Source organism: Sciurus carolinensis, chromosome 2, assembly GCF_902686445.1.
Source record: "Sciurus carolinensis chromosome 2, mSciCar1.2, whole genome shotgun sequence".
Lineage (NCBI taxonomy): Eukaryota > Metazoa > Chordata > Mammalia > Rodentia > Sciuridae > Sciurus > Sciurus carolinensis.
Genome location: NC_062214.1, coordinates 126,677,079 through 126,696,576, shown reverse-complemented (window position 1 = coordinate 126,696,576; position 19,498 = coordinate 126,677,079). Strand labels below are relative to the sequence as shown.

Here is a 19,498-nt window from a genome sequence, read left to right as displayed (position 1 = left end):
AGGATTCTAGAATGTTCCCCCCAGTAATTTAACACCAATAAAGCTTTTGTATATAATAACAGGGGAATGCAAAAGAACTGCATATCTTGGACCTTATTTAGGAAGTCTCTTGGGACTACCAAAGACAATAGGGGAGGCAATAACAAGGATGCCAGAGGAAATTTTAGCTCCTAACATCTACAACGAACAACAAATACAGCCTAACCCTTAGGCAGATAAACATAAAACACTAGACTTTCCACAAAAACAAAGAAACAAAAAATGACACGGCAGACTAAAAGCTAAACAACAACAACAACAACACCAGTTTGAAGAAGAGTCATAGCAAACATTAGAATCAGACTCAGATATAGCAGAGATACTGGAATTATCACACCAAGAATTAAAACTATGGTCAATATGCCATGGCTCTCATGGAAAAAGTGGACAACATGCAAGAACAGTTGGGTAAGGTAAACAGAGAGACAGAAATTCTAGAAAAGAACCAAAAGGAAATGCTAAAAATAAAAAATACCATAACAGAAATGAAAAATGCCTTTGATGGGTTCTTTATTAGACTGGACACAACTGAGGAAAGAATCAGTGAGCTTGAAAAAATGTCAACAGAATTGCCAAAGTTGAAATGCAGAGGGAAAAGAATTTAAAAAGAACAAAATATCCATGCATTGTGGGATAATTACAAAAGGTGTGGCATACACATAATGAGAATAGCAGATACAGAAGAACAGAAAAAAAGTGTTTGAAGCAATATGACTAGAATTTCCCAAAATTAATGATAGATACCAAAAACAGATTCAGGAGGCTCACAGAACAGCAACCCGGATAAATACCAAACAAACAAATAAACAAACATAAAACAGCACCAATAACATCATCTAGGCATATCATATCCAAACTGCAGAAAATCAAAGACGAAAAGAAAAAAAGAAAAAGAAAAAAAAGGAAAGAAGTAGGGAGTAAGGGACGGGAATAGGCTGGGGAAACTTACCTACAGAAGAACAAGGATAAGAATAACATTGGCTTTTCATTCAGAAACCATGAAAGCAAAAAAGGAGCGAAATAATTGCAGTGTTGAAGGGGAAAAAGAAAAAAAAAACCTTCACTACTCTCAAGTTCTGTAACCAAACCATTATCCTTTAAAAGGGAAGAAATACTTAAAAAAAGTTGAGGAAATTTATTACCATTAGACCTGTCTTACAAGATATGTTAGAATAAACTCATTAGAAAGAATGCAAATTCTTTTTTTTTTTTTTTTTTTTTGTGGTGCTGGGTATTAGAACCCAGGGCCCTCTGCATGAAAGGTAAACACTGTACCAACGGAGCTATATCTCCAGTCCCAAGAATGAAAATTCTATAGGTCATAAATTCAATTCTATATAAAGGAACTTTAGAGAAGGAATATGTGAAGAAAAATGGGAGATGACTAGAATTTCACGTGTCCAGTGTGAAGTACTTTGGAACTAGGTGTCCCCTGCACAGTTAAATGCGTGACTCACTCAGCTCAGAAGACTTACCAGGAGGTGGAGACAAGAATGTGTGAGCCATTATATCTGGGAATGGAAGACATAGGTCAAAGAATGGACGGTTTTAGTAAATCTTTGTACAGTGGTCAAGGCAGGTAGTTAATTCAGTCAACCGAGTGTACAGTGTATCCCCAGTTCAGTGCTTGATGATGAAAATGAAGAGGTACCAGGAAGGATGATAGACTAAAAAAACAGTCAAATCATTAATGGACTGACTCAAGTTAAGTGGTCAACAGATATCTGAAAGGAAATTATTTTTAAACTTTATGACTGGATACAGAAAAACAGAAAAGCACAAAATATTACATAGATAACCCTACCATGCAGAGAAAAGCAGGTTAACAATCTAATGCCTCTTTAACTTTTGCAGAATTAGGAATTAAACCCAGGGGCGCTCCACTACTGTGCTACACGCCCAGCCCTTTTTATTTTGAGACAAGGTCTTGCTAATTAAGTTGCCCATGTTTGCTGGCTTCGAACTTTCGATCCTCTAGTCTTGGCCTCCAGAGTAGCTGGGATTACCCGCGCATGCCACCAATCACGGCTCGGTTTTTTATTTTTTTGGCACCGGGAATTGAACTAGGGGGTGCTTAATAACTGAGCCACGTTCCTATCCCCTTTTATCTTTTATTTTGAGACAGGGTCTCTCTAAATTGCCGAAGCTGGCCACGATTTTGCGATTCTCCTGTGCAGCCTCATAGAGTCGCGGGATTACAGAAGAGCTCCACCGCGCCCAGTTCATATTTTATTTTTTAAAGGCCAGCGCCCTCTTCTGTTTGGCTAAATTCTTACTGAAAGCAGCTTGTCGCCGTGGAAGGTATGGCAGGCGCTGGCTGGGGACTGCGATTTAAGGACCTGTCATTTCAATGAATGAAAACGATGGGCAGATGAGACAGCATGATCTCCGTTTACAGATTAGGAAGTCAGGCCTCAAAAAGTGACACGACTTCTCAGTAGGTTCCGCGATGAAAACCAGATTAGAAGACTCCGAGGGGTGGTCACAGCTGCCTCAGCAGACAAGTGAGGCACCAGGCAGCCCAGGGGGCGGGACCTTAGAGGGGGCGGGACCTTGGGGGCGTGGTCTTATGACGCGCCGTCACACTTCCCTCTGCCTGGCCGCTCATTGGTTCTCTTTTACCACCATTTTCCGGGGCAAGGGAAACTAGTCTCAGAGCCGGAAGTGAGGTACCTTCGAGTTGCAGGCTGCAGTGGCGTTTAAAGCTGAGTGATCCTGGTACCAATGGAGACACCCTGCTCCTCCATTCAGGCTCCATCCCGAGCTAGGAGAAGCCCCCAGAGTTCTGGCAGCCTATAGAAGAGAATTGAGTCAGATCGCAACGTATCCGGCGCACCACGAAAGAGCCGAATCATTGAGGGCCTCCGGAAACCCCGCCCTTAGGAAGGGTCGGGTAGCCTCTCTTAGGTGGAAGAAGCCTGAAGGAACCGCCCTGGGGCGGAGACGCTGGCCATGACCACGCCTCCGGGGGCCGGTCCCGCCACTTTGCGCTTTGCTGCGGCAGCCAGCTGGCAAGTCTTGCGCCGACGCAGCGTGGAGCACTTTCCGAGAGTACTAGAGTTTTTGCGATCCCTGCGCGCTGCTGCCCCGGGCTTGGTTCGCTACCGGCACCATGAACGCCTGTGTATGGGCCTAAAAGCCAAGGTATTGGAGCGAGTAGGATCTGGAAAGGGGCGGAAATGCGAAGCCTGAGGAGGGCCTAAGGTTGGGGGAACGGGGTAAGACCAGTTGGAAAAGGGTAGTTTGCCCCGAGTCGGGATTCTGAGCTCACTGTCGTGCAGGTGGTGGTGGAGCTGATTCTGCAGGGCCGGCCTTGGGCCCAGGTCTTGAATGCCCTGAATCACCACTTCCCTGAGTCTGGACCTGTGGTGCGGGACCCTAAAGCCGTGAGTAAATCCTTTGGACAAGCCCTAACTCCAGTTGCACTCGGTTAACAAAGTTGCCCCTGCGACTGGATCCTGTTGACCCCAACTTCTCTGCCTTTCATATCAACAGACAAAGCAGGATCTGAGGAAGATTTTGGAGGCACAGGAGACTTTTTGCCAGCAGGTGAAGCAACTGTCAGAGGCCTCTGTAGATTTGGCTTCAAAGCTGCAGGTGAGACTGAGTATTTTGGAGGCTGTTTGGTGGTGGTTTCTATTTTCTCTAATGCTTTTCTGACCTGCTTGTCTTTCTCCACTGTAGGAACTTAAACAAGAGTATGGGGAACCCTTTCTGGATGCCATGGAAAAGCTGTTTTTTGAATACATGTGTCAGCTGGAAAAAGCACTGCCTACCGTACAGACACAGCAGGTTTTGTTGAAGCAAAACATTAAAGGGCAGAGTGTGAGGTGGGGTGGTTGTATCAGGACTGGTTTTTATGCCTCTTTTCCTGCCCACAGCTTCAGGATGTGCTGAGTTGGATTCAGCCTGGAGTTTCTATCACCTCTTCTGTTGCCTTGAGTCAATATGGTGTGGACATGGGGTGGCCACTTCCAGGTACTAGGACCACTTGGGATAACTAGCAATTTGTGGATGTAGTGTCTAGCATGACACCTTTTGAGTCAGTCAACTGGAACGTTAGGTGGGCCTGAAGCATAAGACACCTGACTGAATTAATCTGTTACTACCTATTCTTTTTTTTTTTTTTTGGTACTGGGAGTGAACCCAGGGTTGCTTAACCACTGAACCACATCTCCAGCCCTTTTTTAAATTTTGAGACAGGATTTCACTAAGTTGCTTAGGGCATCACCAAATTGCTGAGGCTCACCTTGAACTTGTGGTCTTCCTGCCTCACCCTCCCAAGTTACTGGGATTACAGGTGTGTGCCACTATACCCAGCTACCTATTTTCTTTAATAAGGAGCCTCGTTTTCTTTTTCAGAGTGCTCTGTTTCTGATTCAGTGAACCTGACAGACCTCATAGAACAAAATCCTCCTCTGCAGCCAGCACTAGCACTCCATAGTCCACCAAAAGCCAAGCTTGACCTTCAGAGACCAGCTTCAAGGAAGCACCCAGAACCTTTGGCTGGCCACCACTTCAATCTGGCCCCTCTGGGTCGACGAAAAATCCGGTCCCGATGGACATCTGCAAGGGGAGGCCATAAGGAGCGCCCCATGGTCATGTTGTTCCCCTTCAGGAATTTGGGCACACCAGCCCAGGTCATATCTAAACCTGAGAGCAGAGAAGAGCATGGAATTCACACAGAAGACACATCAGATGCTGTGGGCACAAGAACAGCCATCACTGGGAAGTCTAAGAGTCCATCTCAGATTCTGGGGGAAAGGGCTCTAAAGGAGCACCCTGCTGACTTGTCTGCCTCAGAGCAAAAAGAGTGAGTGGTAAAGAGTTGCTTCTTCCTAATAGTAGCACATTCTTTGCTTGCTTTCCTTTCACACTATCCTTTGCTTGCTTCCACCTCAGGAATTGCTTGGATTGCTATGTAGATCCCCTGAGACTATCATTATCGCCTCCTAGGGCCAAGAATCCAGGTAGGTAGCCTTGAGTCAGGATTGGCTCAGACAGCCTATTTTCTTGGGGACTTTTCAGAGACTTTGTTCACCTAGAAGGAGTATTTTGATTCTGGTTTCCTTCCTCCAGTGTGTTCTCCATCTCTGTGCAGCTCCGTCATTACCATAGGAGACTTGGTTTTGGACTCTGATGAGGAAGAAAATAGCCAGAGGGAAGGAAAGGTGAGTAGTAAGGAACAGAAAGCTGGGGAAAAGGATGGGCAGAACAAGCCTGAGAAATCCACATGCTTCAGGATAGGGAGGACTAGGGGGATGGTTTCCAACAATAGGATCTCCCTGCTCCCTTCTCTACAGGAGTCTCTGGAAAACTATCAGAAGACAAAGTTTGACACCCTGATCCCCACCTTCTGTGAATACCTCCCCACTTCTGGCCCCAGTATGGTGCCTGCCCCTTCCTGTGACCACCTAGATAGCTCTAGACCCCTATGATAGTACTGGAATGCCTTCTTCCTCCTCAGTTCTATAGGCAGTTTAGTGGGAATGAAGTGGAAGACCAGGCTTGGATTGTCTGACTACATTGCTAAAACTTTGTGATGCTTGATAATTAAACCTTGGATTTGTTACAACACTGTCTTGATGTGAGGAAGGACTTCTGTAGGTCAGTGGAGGTAATTTCTTAGAAACAGAACCAGCTTCTCCACAGCTGGAAGAATCCCCTTGCCTTTTTACTTCCCTTGGAAAGTGTTATTCAGATGTGCCCAGAATTTGAGAGCCTAGAAATGTCTTTTTATTGTTCTGAAAATACATGTCCTAATGCTAGAATATACTTTATAATCTCTCATGCTGCCAAGTTATCTGGGGATTGTGGCACTAGAATGGAAATACTTCATGGGAATAATGCTTATTGTCCTTGGTCCCATTGGGTCACTGCTAACCCTACCTCCCTACTTTGGAGCAGCACCCAGATTCCAGTCTTGTGCAGAAGCCCCAGCATCTCTTTACAGTCAGTGAGACCTCTTTTTATTGAGTTATCTCAAATATATAAACACTTCTGAGCTTTTTAGATATTTGAAGATCTCATTTAATGAAGCTGATAAGACATAATTCCAAAAGCCTGCCTCTTCCAGATCAACGCCATGTAAAACATTTCTGAATCAATCAGTATCTTTTAATCTTCAGGATGCTGGGTCCCCAGATACCCATTCGATTATCTTACTTCATTTTCAGACTGTATTCTTCCTCACTTCCTTCCCAGTGAGTGCTCTGGGCATCTTGTATGTACAAACAGAGAAGTATAGCGTTATTACAGGAGCCCTCAGGAGGGAGGCGATAGGAACTGGCAAATGCACAGCCACAGTAGCTAGAATGGGTGAGTAGTCCATGTGGGAGACCCTGTGGTGAAGTACTGGTGCCTTAAGAGGGCAGAACTACTCGGGTCTAGCGTGTATCACTGAAGATTGGATTCACCTGCTGGGTGACTCGGATGAAGGTAGTTCTCCGGCTCAACTCCTTTAGCTTAGCTGCTCCCACATAGGTGCATGTAGATCGGATCCCTCCTAGGATGTCACGGATGGTATGTTCCACATCCCCTTTAAAGGGGACTTCCACTGTCTTTCCCTCTGAGGCCCTTGAAATAGGGGGGAAAAATTACCTTTTCATTCTAGATTCCTTAAGCCCAATGACTCTTCTGTCTCTAACATTTAACCCCATGTCACCATTTTTCTCCTGAGAATTATATCATCCATTTCCCAGCAGCCATGAGCTCTGTCACCATACTGTACAGTCACATTCTTCAAGAACCCTCAGGGGCTGGTCCTCCACACATACCTATATTCCGCCACACCACCAGCATACTTCTTCATGGCCATTTCAGAACTCATTCCATAGAAGAGTTTGTACTTCTTGCCATCCCTCTCGATGAGCTCACCACCTGACTCACTGTGCCCAGCCAGCATGCCACCCAGCATCACAAAGTCAGCCCCTGCCCCTGCCAAAATCAAGGAGGTAGGAAAGAGATGCTTCTGGCCCAGATGCCCAAATACTTCCCCTTCAAAAGCAACTCCTGCCGAATTCTCAGTCCTGACAGTGTCTCCAGCATCTTCCGCATTGTTCTCTCTGACCCACAATCCACAAAGACCTGCTTTGACCTGGTTTACTCCTCTGTGGGCCTGATTTCCTCACGACTTTTAAAAAAACCTTTGTGATTCCCTGCCCAACTTCTGCTCTTTCCTTCTGCTTTCATTGTCTTCTGAATATTTTGTTTTGTTGCTCCCATCTGAGTAAAACATTGTATGTTCCAAGAACAGCAGTCTCTCAATTTAATGTGAATAAGTATCCCCTGGGAAACTGAAAATGCACATTTATAATCCCATTCTTCAGGGTCAGTGGGGTTCAGGATTTCCCCTGCTATCTTGCCCCAGGGACACCACAGGCTTCAGGGTCACTGCTTCATATTATGAGAGTTTGAATGGCTTCTTGAGTTTCTCCTACCCTGACCCTAGATCCTGAGAGGTGATACAGCCTCCTCTACAGGATCATCCTTCTGTGCCCTCCCAAACTCCTTACCAAAAGCTTTGGCCACATCCCCAGGACAGCTGCAACCTCCATCCTGTAAAATAAAGAGCACAGTGAGGAGACAGCACGGATTTTCCAAGTTCTCAGCAATGTCACAACAGTCTACTTCAAAACTGAAAGGCACTCAGAGTCCTGACCCATCTCTACCAGAGCCTCCAAACCCTGCAGAAAATCTGTTGGCAGCCTCATACCCTAAGACATTGAGCCTTACTGAAATGATGTGGCCTTTGAGGCCATGAGCAGCATCTGCACACTCCATCACTGCACTGAGCTGTGGATACCCCACTCCAGTTTTCTTCCGAGTTGTACACACAGAGCCTAGGAAGAACATGCCAAGGGTGAGAGTGAAGTACTCCATGAGTTTACCACTGAAGGGGTAGCTAATGGCCTCAATGAACCAGCTTACCTGGACCAATTCCCACTTTGATGATATCAGCTCCAGAGAGGATCAACTCTTCCACCATCTCTCCTGTTACCACATTCCCTGCCTGAGACAGAGCAATAAAAATAAGAGCATCCTTAAGGTCAGAAATGGACACAAGCTTATTTGCTCTTAGATGGCATGCCTGGACTATGACCTTCCAGCATTGTTACAAAGAAGGGATACCTAGATCCCCTATACTGGAACCTCTGAGGCCTTCTACACTAGCTACTTCAAAGGACCCTGATTCCCACACCAAGCTAGCTAGATAGGGAGCAATGAGCAGAATCCAGTGTCACCACTGAAATGACAGCAAAGCCAAGGTTCAGGATGCACTTTAATATCTCAGGCAGCAAGGTGGTATAACCCACAGGGGAGGAGCGTTTAATGAAGCAAAAGAAACTACTAGACCAAACTCAGATCTGACTTAATAGATTTTTCTCCAACATACCCTATTCTTTCATAGAAACTCTGGCTTCAGGGAAAGGGGAAGACATGGTAGTGTAGGCTTAATATTTGCTTTTGATGGACAGCAGAGACCTTTAATGCTGTGAAAAAAATGAGTTTTTGTCACCTCCCCCTAGCTTGTGAAAAAATTAAACATTATTTCATGTGATGCATTTTATGTGATTGTTCATTTCAGTGGGCAGATGTATTTGTACCACAAGTATGTACAATGCTTATATGTTCCATCATGGTTTTGTGAGTGATATCAGTGACTCTGGATTTACAAAGACTAAATCAAGGGTCAGAGATACTGCACTGACAATAAACATTTTAGGCTTGGAATCATGGTATAATCACCCAGTAATGTATGTGGACTAGGAATAGCATAATATAACAGAAAAATGAACTGATGTAACAAAATAAAGTGTTAGGAAAAAGTGGAAGAAGAGAGGAAGGTACCAACTACAGGATAATAAAAACATACCATGATGGTGTGTCGAGGGAAGCGCTTCCGTACATCCTTTACAAATTCAACAAAGTGTTCAGAGTAGCCATTTGCCACATCTAGGCATATATATTTCACCTGGGGAATAGCTTCCAGGATCTGTTCCAGTTGCTCAGAGTCAGAAGAGCCTGTCCCTGAGCTGGCAGCCAGATACTGTAGAAGAAAAAGGGTCACTGATATGAGAAGCATTAGACCTGCCTGTGGCATTGTATCAGAGATGATCTAGTGACCAAAGGGGCTAAGGGTGAGGGTTGGTTCTCAGGCAGTCAAAAATGGTTCCCTGGAAAATGGACAAGGAAGGGAGCAAGACAGGCCCAATGTTACCTCAAGACAATCAGGATTCTGGTCCGCAAACTCTTGCCACTGATGAAGGCTATAATGTTTATGGACAGCAGTGAAGAGGGAGAACTAGGAAGAAGAAAGAGCATTCAAAAATAAAATATTATCAGGATCTCTTTCTCTAGAAATGGATCTTTACACTCTCCTGAGAGAGAGAAACAATTGGAGTTTGGAAGGAAAACAAGTTAAAGAAGTTCTTGGCTGAGCTGGGATTTGAGTTCAACCATTACTATTCCTACAAACCCCAATAGAGCTTTTTTAACATGAACTAGTATTCCCACTAAAGTATTGAGTCATCTGGATTTCACCAGCCAGCACAAACATTGCTTCTGACCTAAAGGGTGAGAAGGACAAGCTCTTAGTGCAGGGGGACAAGTAGACATGCAGGAACCATGAAGAGGCTAGATGGAGCCAGTAATGGTCTGCACTTACTCAGATCCTCCTCCTAAGTAATCTAGCACTAAGTCTGTCTTTAGATCGTCTCATTCACTTGCCAGCAATAATTCAGCAGTGAGTCCAGATGCCCACAAAAGGTAAGGTCTTAAGGTTAGTGGAGCTGTTAAGGTGCCATCCCATCCTTTATTTCTACAAGAGTAAGGACAAATATTTTTAATGGGGACATAGATATGAAAAGTCTGTTTGAGTCAACCAAGTTGTAAGACATAATGACTCATCACATTCATATTCTCTAGCTCAACAAATTACAGATAATATCCCAATACTTTGAGAAAGGCATTCAAAAGCCACTGTGGCCAGGCTCATGCCTGTAATTCCAGCTACTTAGAGAGGCTGAGGCAGGAGGACCACAAGTGCAAGGTCAGCCTAGGCAACTTGGTGAAACCCTGTCTCAAAATAAAAATTTTAAAAGGGCTGGGCATGTACTTCAGTAGTAGAGCATGATCCTTGGGTTCATCCCAGGTACTAGGAAAAACAAAACAAAGCCACTGTAAACAGTGTTTGTGCTTTAAAAGTGCACACATGCAAACAGACATGAGAGCACAAATCTTGCAATGGACAAGAAATGCAAGGAAGTGATATACCAGCCAGTAGCAGAACGTGCTATACTTAATTCAGAGATCATCATCAATACTGTCTAGCTAAAAGTTGGTATTAAATTCTGCCTTCTCAGTAACACTTTCAATATGTTAATAAAAGCTGCTCTAGGAGGTCAACATGTCTTGGAGGTGCACTGGCATAGTGTGGCATGAAAACATCTAATATATACCAAACCTAGGAAAAGATGTTTGTATGCAACCTTTTTATAATTAGTAGGACACTTGGCTCTGTCTCTAAAATCTGATTTTTTTTCTTTTTTTGGCAATGCCAGAGATTGAACCCAGGGCCTCATGCTTGCAAGGCAAAAACTGTACCGACTGAGCTATCTCCCCAGCCCAAATCTGATTTCTTTAGTACCCATCCATAATACTGAAAAACCAGTCTCAATATAGAGTATTAAGACATTTCCCAATAAGGTTCATGTATTACAGCATGCTCGTTAAATTTCCAGTCAAATTTACCATTCCCCAAATTTACTGGTCAGGGCAAGCAGACTATGGGCAACAGCAGGATTCCTAAGCAGTTAAGTTAGTAAGGAAACAGAAATAAAGTAATGAAACTGCATAACTATCAACCTCAGAGAAATAGCAAAAGGCATTCCACAAAGACACAGTAGTTAAAAATGGATATGGATTCCTAAAGTCTTAATAGAGAGCCACAAACAGCAACAAAATCCATCAACTATGGTAACATGGATTGACAAGTAGAGTTCTTATGTTCTCAGAGTGCCTAGGTAACTACCATCTCAGCTAACAAGTACAGAGGCAGGTAACATTACTGACAGGAGCGGTGTCTTCCATTTTTGAAGTGAACAACCTGCATATAAGAAAACAATATGCGAAGATGACGGACTAGAGAGAGGCTGCGTTCCTTGTCGCTCCATAACTCGGGTTTCAAGCAGAGGATATCTGTTTCTTGGTGAAACAGTTTTTGCAGCTTATCGATCCCCTGCTGTTTACCCCATTTGTCTACTGCAATCACCTGCAGTCTGCCAGCATATCAACTACTTTTTGAGTACAGATTGCTCACTGTCTGGCGCCTATCATCTGCCATTTGCCTGGCGCCTTTTGCCTGTCCATCGCCTGCCTTTCACCTACCCATCACCCACTGCCCAAGGTTTACTTCCCAATTGTCTGACAGCAGTCAGTGGAGCACCAGATGCCTGCTGTTGCCTGGAAGTTCACTGTCATGGTACCTGCAGGTTTGGTTACACGTGGCTGCCGCCATTTTGAGACAACAGCCAGGACTTGTAGGACCCCTGGCCTGACTGACTGAGTCCCGTCTCCAGGACCCCTCAGCCCGACTGATCACTCCCTGCCTCCAGGGCCCTCACATCAACTGACTGCTTCCTGCCACCAGGACCCCCAGACTGACTGCACCCTAGCACCAGGACCCCCAGCCTGACTGATTGCACCCCGCCTCCAGGATCCCACAACCAGACCCACAATACCCCACCTCCAGGACCCCTGCCCGACCAACCTCACCCGACTCCAGGATCTCCAGCTGACCACGCCCACACTCCCAGCCACAGCTCCCCATTTGCCAACCACATTTGGAAGCCAGAGTGGCCATCTTGGATAATCCTGGAAGCAGTATCTCCCATCTTTAGGTGGGGCAAATCCCATCCTGAGATTGCTGCTGGACACTTGAAGCTCATTGTCAGGTACCTCTCATATACATCAGGCTACTGAAGACTGGGAGGTTTGAATACTATATGACTGTTTTAGTGTGGATTTTTTTTTTCCTTATTGAAAAATTTTAAGTTTTTGTTTCTTTACTTTTCTCGCTTTGTTTATCTGTTCCCTCAGAGTCTCTTTCTCCCTTTTTGCATGCTAACAACCAACTTCCTTTGATTACACTCTCACCCTTCTATGATCTAGAACTTCTATATATTCTTTTCTTATCCCATTAACAGGTACATCCTACATCCCTCTGCATCCTCTTTGTCCTCCATTAGAAACTGCAGACCTTATAGCAAATCTGTTTGTTATACTGAAGATAATAATTGAACTCATTCTATTTATTATGACAATATTGTTAACGTCCTCATAGGCTTTTTGGTTTCAGGTTGCATACTATCTGAACTGGTCACTGCTAATATTGATCTCCCCCTTAAAGAAAAGTTTTGGAAACCTATAGGATCACTATAAGCCTATAGGGGGGAACACTGCAATACCCCAGATCTGCACTGCTAGTGGGAAAGATACATGAACAACATGAAAAAACAAGAGAAGAAAATGATCCAAACAAACCTAGATTCCATATTAATAGAATCCAGTGACAATATGGTAGAAGAAATGTCAGAAGAGGACTTCAGATTATACATAATTAAAATGATTTGTGAAGCAAAGGATGAGATAAGAGAGCAAATGCAGGCAATGAATGATCATACCAATAAGCAGTTGAAAGAGTAACTGCAGGAAGCAAAAGATCATTTCAACAAAGAGACAGATTCTCAAAAACAAAAACAAAAACAAAAAAACCAGAAATCCTTGAAATGAAGGAAACAATAGACCAAATAAAAAACTCAATGGAAAGCATCAGCAACAGAATAGACCAATTGGAAGGCAGAACCTCAGACAATGAAGACAAAATATTTAATCTTGAAAATAAAGTTGCCCAAACAGAGAAGATGGTAAGAAATCATGAACAGAATCTCCAAGAACTATGGGACATCATGAAAGGACCAAATTGAAGAATTATTGGGATTGAGGAAGGCACAGAGATACAAACCAAAGGAATGAACAACCTATTCAATGAAATAATAGAAAATTTCCCAAGCCTGAAAAATGAAATGAAAAATCAAATACAAGAGGCTTACAGAACAACAAATGGACAAAATCAGAGCAGATCCACACCAAGGCACATTATAATAAAAATGCCTGAGATACAAAATAAAGATAGGATTTTGAAGGCTGTGAGAGAAAAGCATCAGATTACATATAGGGGGAAACCAATACAGATATCAGCAGATTTCTCAGCCCAGACTCTAAAAGCTAGAAGGGCCTGGAACAACATATTTCAAGCTCTGAAAGAACATGGTTGCCAACCAAGAATCCTATACCCAGCAAAACTAACCTTCAAATTTGAAGATGAAATAAAATCCTTCCATGAAAAACAAAAATTAAAAGAATTTACAAATAGAAAGCCTGCACTACAGAATATTCTCAAGAAATATTCCATGAGGAGGAAATGAAAAACAACAATGTAAAGGTCAGCAAAGGGAGGAACTACCTTAAAGGAAAAACCATTCAAAGGAGAAACAAAGTCAAGTTAAAAACCAAAAATAAGCACAAATGACTGGGAATATAAATCATATCCCTGAACGTTAATGGCCTAAACTCATCAATCAAAAGACATAGACTGGCAGAATGGATTAAAAAGAAAGACCCAACAATATTCTGCCTTCAAGAGACTCATCTCATAGAAAAAGACATCCGCAGACTAAAGGTGAAAGGATGGGAAAAAACCTACCACGCACACGGACTCAGTAAAAAAGCAGGGGTTTCCATCCTTATTTCAGATAAGTGGACTTCAAGCCAAAGTTAGTCAGAAGGGATAAAGCACGACATTTCATACTGCTTAAGGGAACCAGAAATTGGGAAGACATAATGATCGTAAATGTTTATGCCTCAAACAATGGTGCATCCATGTACATCACACAAATCCTTCTCAATTCCAGGAATCAAACAGACCACAACACAATAATTCTGGGTGACTTTAACACACCACTGTTCCACTGGATAGATCTTCCAAACAAAAACTAAACAAAGAAACCATAAAACTCAATAACACAATCAATAACTTAAATTTAACATACATATATAAAATATTCCATCCATCAACAAGTGAATTCACTTTCTTATCAGCAGCACATGGAACCTTCTCAAAAACAGACCATATGTTATGCCACAAAGCAGCCCTTAGTAAATGTAAAAAAAGATATTGCCTTATGTTCTATTAGATCATAATGGAATGAAATGAGAAATCAATGACAAAATAAAAAACAAATTACTCCAACACCTGGAGACTAAATAATATGCTATTGAATGAAGCATGGATAACAGAAAACATCAGGGAGGACATAAAAAAATTCTTAGAGGTAAATGAGAATGATGATACAACATATCAAAATCTCTGGGACACTATGAAAGCAATAGTAAGAGGAAAAATTCATTGCATGGAGCGCATTCAAGAGAAGAAAAGTCAACAACTAAATGACCTAACATTACAGCTCAAAGCCCTAGAAAAAGAAGAACAGAACAACACAAAAAGTACTAGAAGACAAGAAATAATTAAAATCAGAGCCAAAATCAATGAAATTGAAACAAAAGAAACAATTCAAGAAATTGACAAAACGAAAAGTTGGTTCTTTGAAAAAGTAAACAAAATAGACAAACCCTTAGCCACACTAACAAAGAGGAGAGAGAAAACTGAGATTACTAAAATTTGTGATGAAAAAGGAAATATCACGACAGACACCACTGAAATACATAATGAGAAGTTACTTTGAAAATCTATATTCCAACAAAATAGAAAATACCAAAGACATCAACAAATTTCTAGAGACATATGATCCTCCCAAACTGAACCAGGAGTACATACACAATTTAAATAGATCAACATCAAGCAATGAAATAGAAGAAGCCATCAAAAGCCTACCAACCAAGAAAAGCCCAGGACCAGATGAATTCTCAGCCCAGTTCTACAAGACCTTCAAAGAACTCATTCCAATACTTCTCAAAGTATTCCAGGAAAGAGAAAAGGAGGGACCCCTATCAAACTCATTCTATGAAGCTAATATCACCCTCATACCAAAACCAGACAAAGACGCATCAAGGAAAGAAAATTTTAGACCAATATCCTTGATGAATATAGATGCAAAGATCCTTAACAAAATCCTGGCAAACTGTATCCAAAAACATATTAAGAAGATAGTGCACCACGATCAAGTGTGGTTCATCCTGGGAATGCAAGGTTGGTTCAACATCCATAAATCAATAAATGTAATCCATCATGTCAATAGACTTAAGGATAAGAATCATATGGTTATTTCAATTGACGCAGAAAAAGCGTTTGACAAAATACAACACCCCTTCATGCTCAAAACACTAGAAAAAATATGGATAGTAGGAACATAACTCAACATTCTAAAGGCTATTTATACTAATCCCATCTCATTCTTAATGGAGAAAAACTGAAAGCATTCCATTTAGAAACTGGAACAAGACAGGGATGCCCTCTTTCACCACTTCTGTTCAACATCATCCTTGAAATACTAGCCAGAGCAATTAGACAGACTAAAGAAATTAAAGGGATATGAATAGGAAAAGAGGAACTCAAGCTGTCACTATTTGCTGATGACATAATTCTCTAGAGTATCCAAAAAACTCCTCCAGAAAACTTCTTTTTTTTTTTTTTTTTTTTTTTTTTGCGGTGCTGGGGATCGAACCCAGGGCCTTGTGCATGCAAGGCAAGCACTCTACCAACTGAGCTATCTCCCCAGCCCAGAAAACTTCTAATAAATGAATTCAGCAAAAGAGCAGGTTAGGGCTGGAGATATAACTCATTTGGTAGAGTGCTTGCCTGGCAAGCACAAGGCCCTGGGTTCAATCCCCAGCACTGCAAAAAAAAAAAAAAAAAAAAAAAAAAGAGCAGGTTATAAAATCAAGACACATAAATCTAAAGCATTTTTTACATAAGTGATAAAACATCTGAAAGGGAAATGAGAAAAACAACTCCATTTGCAATATCCTCGGAAAAAAAAAATACTTGGGAATCAATCTAACCAAAGAGGTGAAAGATTTCTACAATGAAAGCTACAAAACATTGAAGAAAGAAATTGAGGAAGACCTTAGAAAATGGAAAGATCTCCCATGTTCTTGGATAGGCAGAATTAATATTATCAAAATGGCCATACTTCCAAAGGTGCTATACAGATTTAACGCAATTCCAATTAAAATCCCTATGACATTTCTCATAGAAACAGAAAAAGCAATCATGAAATCCATCTGGAAGAACAAAAGACCCAAAATAGCCAAAGCAATCCTGGGCAGGAAGAGTGATGCAGGGTATCAAATACCAGACTTTAAACTCTACTATAGAGCAACAGTAACAAAAATGGCATGGTATTGGCACCAAAATAGACAGGTAGATCAATGGTACAGGATAGAAGACACAGAGACATACCCACATAAGTACAGTAACCTCATACTAGACATAGGTGCCAAACACTTACAATGGAGAAAAGATAGCCTGTTCAACAAATGGTGCTTGGAAAACTGGAAATCCATATGCAGTAAAATGAAATTAAACCCCTATCTTTCACCCTGTACAAAACTCAACTTGAAATGGATCAAGTATCTAGGAATTAGACCTGAGACCCTTCACCAAATAGAAGAAAAAGTAAGCCCGAAACTCCTCACATTTGCTTAGGACAAGAATTCCTTAACAAGACCCCCATAGCACAAAAAATAAAAGCAAGAATCAATAAGTGGGATAGATTCAAACTAAGAAGTTTTTTCTCAGCACAGGAAACAATCAATAATGTGAAGAGAAAGCCTACAGAGTGGGAGAAAATCTTTTCCACACACACTTCAGACAGAGCACTCATCTCCAAAGTTTATAAAGAACTTAAGAAACTTTACAACCAAAATACAAAGAACCCAATCAATAAATGGGCTAAGGAAATGGGCAGACACTTCACAGAAGAAGATATACAGGTGATCAACAAATGTATGAAAAAGTGATCATCATCCCTAGTAATTAGAGAAATGCAAATTAAAACCACCTTAAGATTTCATCTCACTCCAATTAGAATGGCTATTACCAAGAACACAAGCAATAATAAATGTTGGTATGGATGTGGGGAAAAAGGCAGACTCATACATTGCTGGTGGAATTGCAAATTGGTGCAGACACTCTGGAAAGCGGTATGAAGATTCCTCAGAAAGCTTGGAATGGACCTACCATTTGACCCAGCAGTCCCACTCCTTAGTTTATACCCAAAGGACTTAAGGTCAGCATACTACAGTGATGCAGCCACATCAATGTTCATAGCAACTCAATTCACAATAGCTAGATTGTGGAACCAACTGAGATGCCCTTCAATTGATGAATGGATAAAGAAACTGTGGTATATATACACAGTGGAATATTACTCAGCCATAAAGAAGAATAAAATTAGGGCATTTGCTGCTAAATGGATGAAGTTGGAAAATATCATGCTAAGTGAAATAGGCCAAGCCCAAAAAACCATGGCCGAATGTTTTCTCTGATAAGTGCATGACAGTATATAATGGGGGGGGGGGGTGTAAAGGGGAGAAGAGAAGAATGAAGAAATTTTGGATGGTGTAGAGGAAAATGGGGTGGGAGGGGGTGGGGGATGGAAAGACAGTAGAATGAAACAGACAGTATTACCCTATATATTTGTATGATTACAAAAATGGTGTGAATCTACATTGTGTACAACCATAGAAATGAAAAGTTGTACCCCATTTGTGTACAATGAATCAAAATGTGTCTGTAAAAATAAAAAAAGATTTTAATAAAAAAAAAAAAAAAATACTCCATTTGGGGAATATCCCAGAAACTCCTAGTAACCTAGGACTTAAAGAAAAGGAAGATTTAAGAAAAGAAAAAAAAAAAAAATAGACATAATAAGCTGCTTCTTTCTGGAATATTCTAGTTAGGAATTTAATTAAAACTGTATTTAGTTTCTAAACTAAAACAATGCTGAGTGTTATGAATAATGGTGTGTCTGAAGGGATTGAAGGGGGAATAAGCTGGGTGGTAGGGAAAGTTGGTAAGGTGTATAAACTATTAGACAAGAAAAAAAAAAGTTTTGTTCATACATCAGAAAAATGGGGCACAATTTCCAGGTGCATTGTAATCCCACCTGTAATCCCAGAAACAGGTGGCTGAGACAGGAGGATTACAAGTTTGATTCCAGCCTCAGTAATTTAGCAAGGTCCTAAACAATTTAGAGAGACCTTGTCTCAAAATGAAAAACAAAAAAGGCTGGCTTAGTGATAATGTGTCCCTGGGTTCAATCCCTGGTACCAAAAAAAAAAAAAAAGGGAAAAATAGGGACAAAATTTAACTCTGAATCTTACTAATTCAGATAGCCCTTTTAACTAATCAGATAAAGGGGTCTTAGTACTGGAGAAAACACTAAATGGAGCATCCTAGCCAGAACTAAGTGGGAATGAGGATAGGGATGCAAACACCTCTAGCCAGCTCAATCAACTAGACACCTACCTTACAAAGAACCTTGGCCATTTCAAAGGTACCCACAGTATCCATATTAGCAGCAATGATAGGGACACCAGTGTACGTCTGCTTTGAATTCCGAAATGAAAAGGATCTTGTGAGATTCACCTGCACAGATGAACAGAAAACATTTATTTTATTCATTCCGAAAACACATTAGAACAAGGACCTTGCAATTTTCTTGCTCCTGCTTCTGACCAAGGAGCTTAGGGTCAAAAAAGTGCAAGTAGAAAAATTGGCTCACCTCACTTCGAGACTTAAGGGTGCTGCGTTTTGGCCTCAATAGTACATCCTTGAAGTCCAGTTTCACGTCATTGTCTATATGAGGCATGGCGGGGGTCTGGGGATAGCCTCCAATCTGAGTGCTGGAGGGTAGGAAGTCAGGAGGAATTTGAATCAATATTCCCTTGGGCCTTAATGTCCTGATGGGGCTGGGACAGGCTGCATCTCTCCTGGAAACCGTGGAAGGTCAGGTTATAGGAAAAGGTGTGGGCCCCGAAGCCAGTCGCCAGCACTCGTCCTGGCCTCGATGCTTCCATCCTAAGTACAGACTGTTAGGTAGAACTGGGAAGGGGGTGTGGGTGAACCTAGTGTCCACTTTACCCAACTACTTTGCCTTCCCCACCCCTGCAAAGAGGAGTCAGAAACTGAGTTAGGGAGAAGGAATGAGGAGGTATCAATCAACTTCCGGCACAGGGGTACTCACTTCCTGTTGTCTTGGCCTAGGTGGCAGTTGACCGAAGCTCCCCTTGCTTAGCAACTAGCCTCATGCAGCCCAGCTGAGCCTTGTCGGGTCACGCTAACAGGTTCCGCTAACTGCGGGTGAGAACAACTAACCGAAGAATTCCACCTTCGGGGGAGGCCGTGCGAGGCCTTCTGGGTAACAGAGTTCACATA

At 42.0% G+C, this 19,498-nt stretch overlaps 2 protein-coding genes across 7 annotated transcripts; one reads left to right on the top strand and one right to left on the bottom strand.

Annotated features, from left to right (window-relative positions):
• The first annotated feature begins 2,686 nt into the window (after positions 1 to 2,686).
• Tinf2 (TERF1 interacting nuclear factor 2) lies at positions 2,687 to 7,740 on the top strand. Of its 2 annotated transcripts, none has more exons than XM_047537783.1 (9): positions 2,687 to 3,183; positions 3,321 to 3,425; positions 3,535 to 3,636; positions 3,724 to 3,831; positions 3,921 to 4,017; positions 4,402 to 4,852; positions 4,942 to 5,009; positions 5,119 to 5,210; positions 5,343 to 7,625. In XM_047537783.1, exons 1-9 carry the CDS (start codon positions 2,992 to 2,994, stop codon positions 5,475 to 5,477), a joined length of 1,350 nt encoding a protein of 449 aa, XP_047393739.1. In that variant the 5' UTR covers positions 2,687 to 2,991; the 3' UTR covers positions 5,478 to 7,625. The 2 variants fall into 2 exon arrangements, with proteins under 2 accessions (XP_047393739.1, XP_047393740.1); XM_047537784.1 differs by having other exon boundaries at positions 2,688 to 3,183; positions 7,578 to 7,740.
• Positions 5,984 to 19,497, bottom strand: Gmpr2 (guanosine monophosphate reductase 2). Of its 5 annotated transcripts, none has more exons than XM_047537785.1 (11): positions 19,308 to 19,492; positions 18,846 to 19,053; positions 18,590 to 18,709; positions 9,260 to 9,343; positions 8,915 to 9,088; positions 7,969 to 8,050; positions 7,774 to 7,880; positions 7,554 to 7,596; positions 6,816 to 6,975; positions 6,456 to 6,615; positions 5,992 to 6,259 (listed from the first exon to the last, which is right to left on the bottom strand). In XM_047537785.1, the coding sequence occupies exons 2-11, from the start codon at positions 18,930 to 18,932 to the stop codon at positions 6,212 to 6,214; spliced, it is 1,065 nt and encodes a 354-aa protein (XP_047393741.1). In that variant the 5' UTR covers positions 18,933 to 19,053; positions 19,308 to 19,492; the 3' UTR covers positions 5,992 to 6,211. The 5 variants fall into 5 exon arrangements, with proteins under 5 accessions (XP_047393746.1, XP_047393747.1, XP_047393741.1 ...); XM_047537788.1 differs by having other exon boundaries at positions 18,846 to 18,966; XM_047537790.1 differs by lacking the exon at positions 9,260 to 9,343 and having other exon boundaries at positions 5,984 to 6,259; positions 19,308 to 19,497.
• Position 19,498: the final 1 nt, after the last annotated feature.

Coding starts and splice junctions, on each gene's coding strand:
- Gmpr2 (XM_047537785.1), bottom strand. CDS start 18,932: ATGCCTCATATAGACAATGACGTGAAACTGGACTTCAAGGATGTACTA. Junction 9,089..9,259: donor AGAATCCTGATTGTCTTGAG/GTAACATTGGGC, acceptor TTTCTTCTACAG/TATCTGGCTGCCAGCTCAGG. Junction 6,616..6,815: donor GGTGGTGTGGCGGAATATAG/GTATGTGTGGAG, acceptor CCCTATTTCAAG/GGCCTCAGAGGGAAAGACAG.
- Tinf2 (XM_047537783.1), top strand. CDS start 2,992: ATGACCACGCCTCCGGGGGCCGGTCCCGCCACTTTGCGCTTTGCTGCG. Junction 3,184..3,320: donor GTATGGGCCTAAAAGCCAAG/GTATTGGAGCGA, acceptor ACTGTCGTGCAG/GTGGTGGTGGAGCTGATTCT. Junction 4,853..4,941: donor TCTGCCTCAGAGCAAAAAGA/GTGAGTGGTAAA, acceptor CTTCCACCTCAG/GAATTGCTTGGATTGCTATG.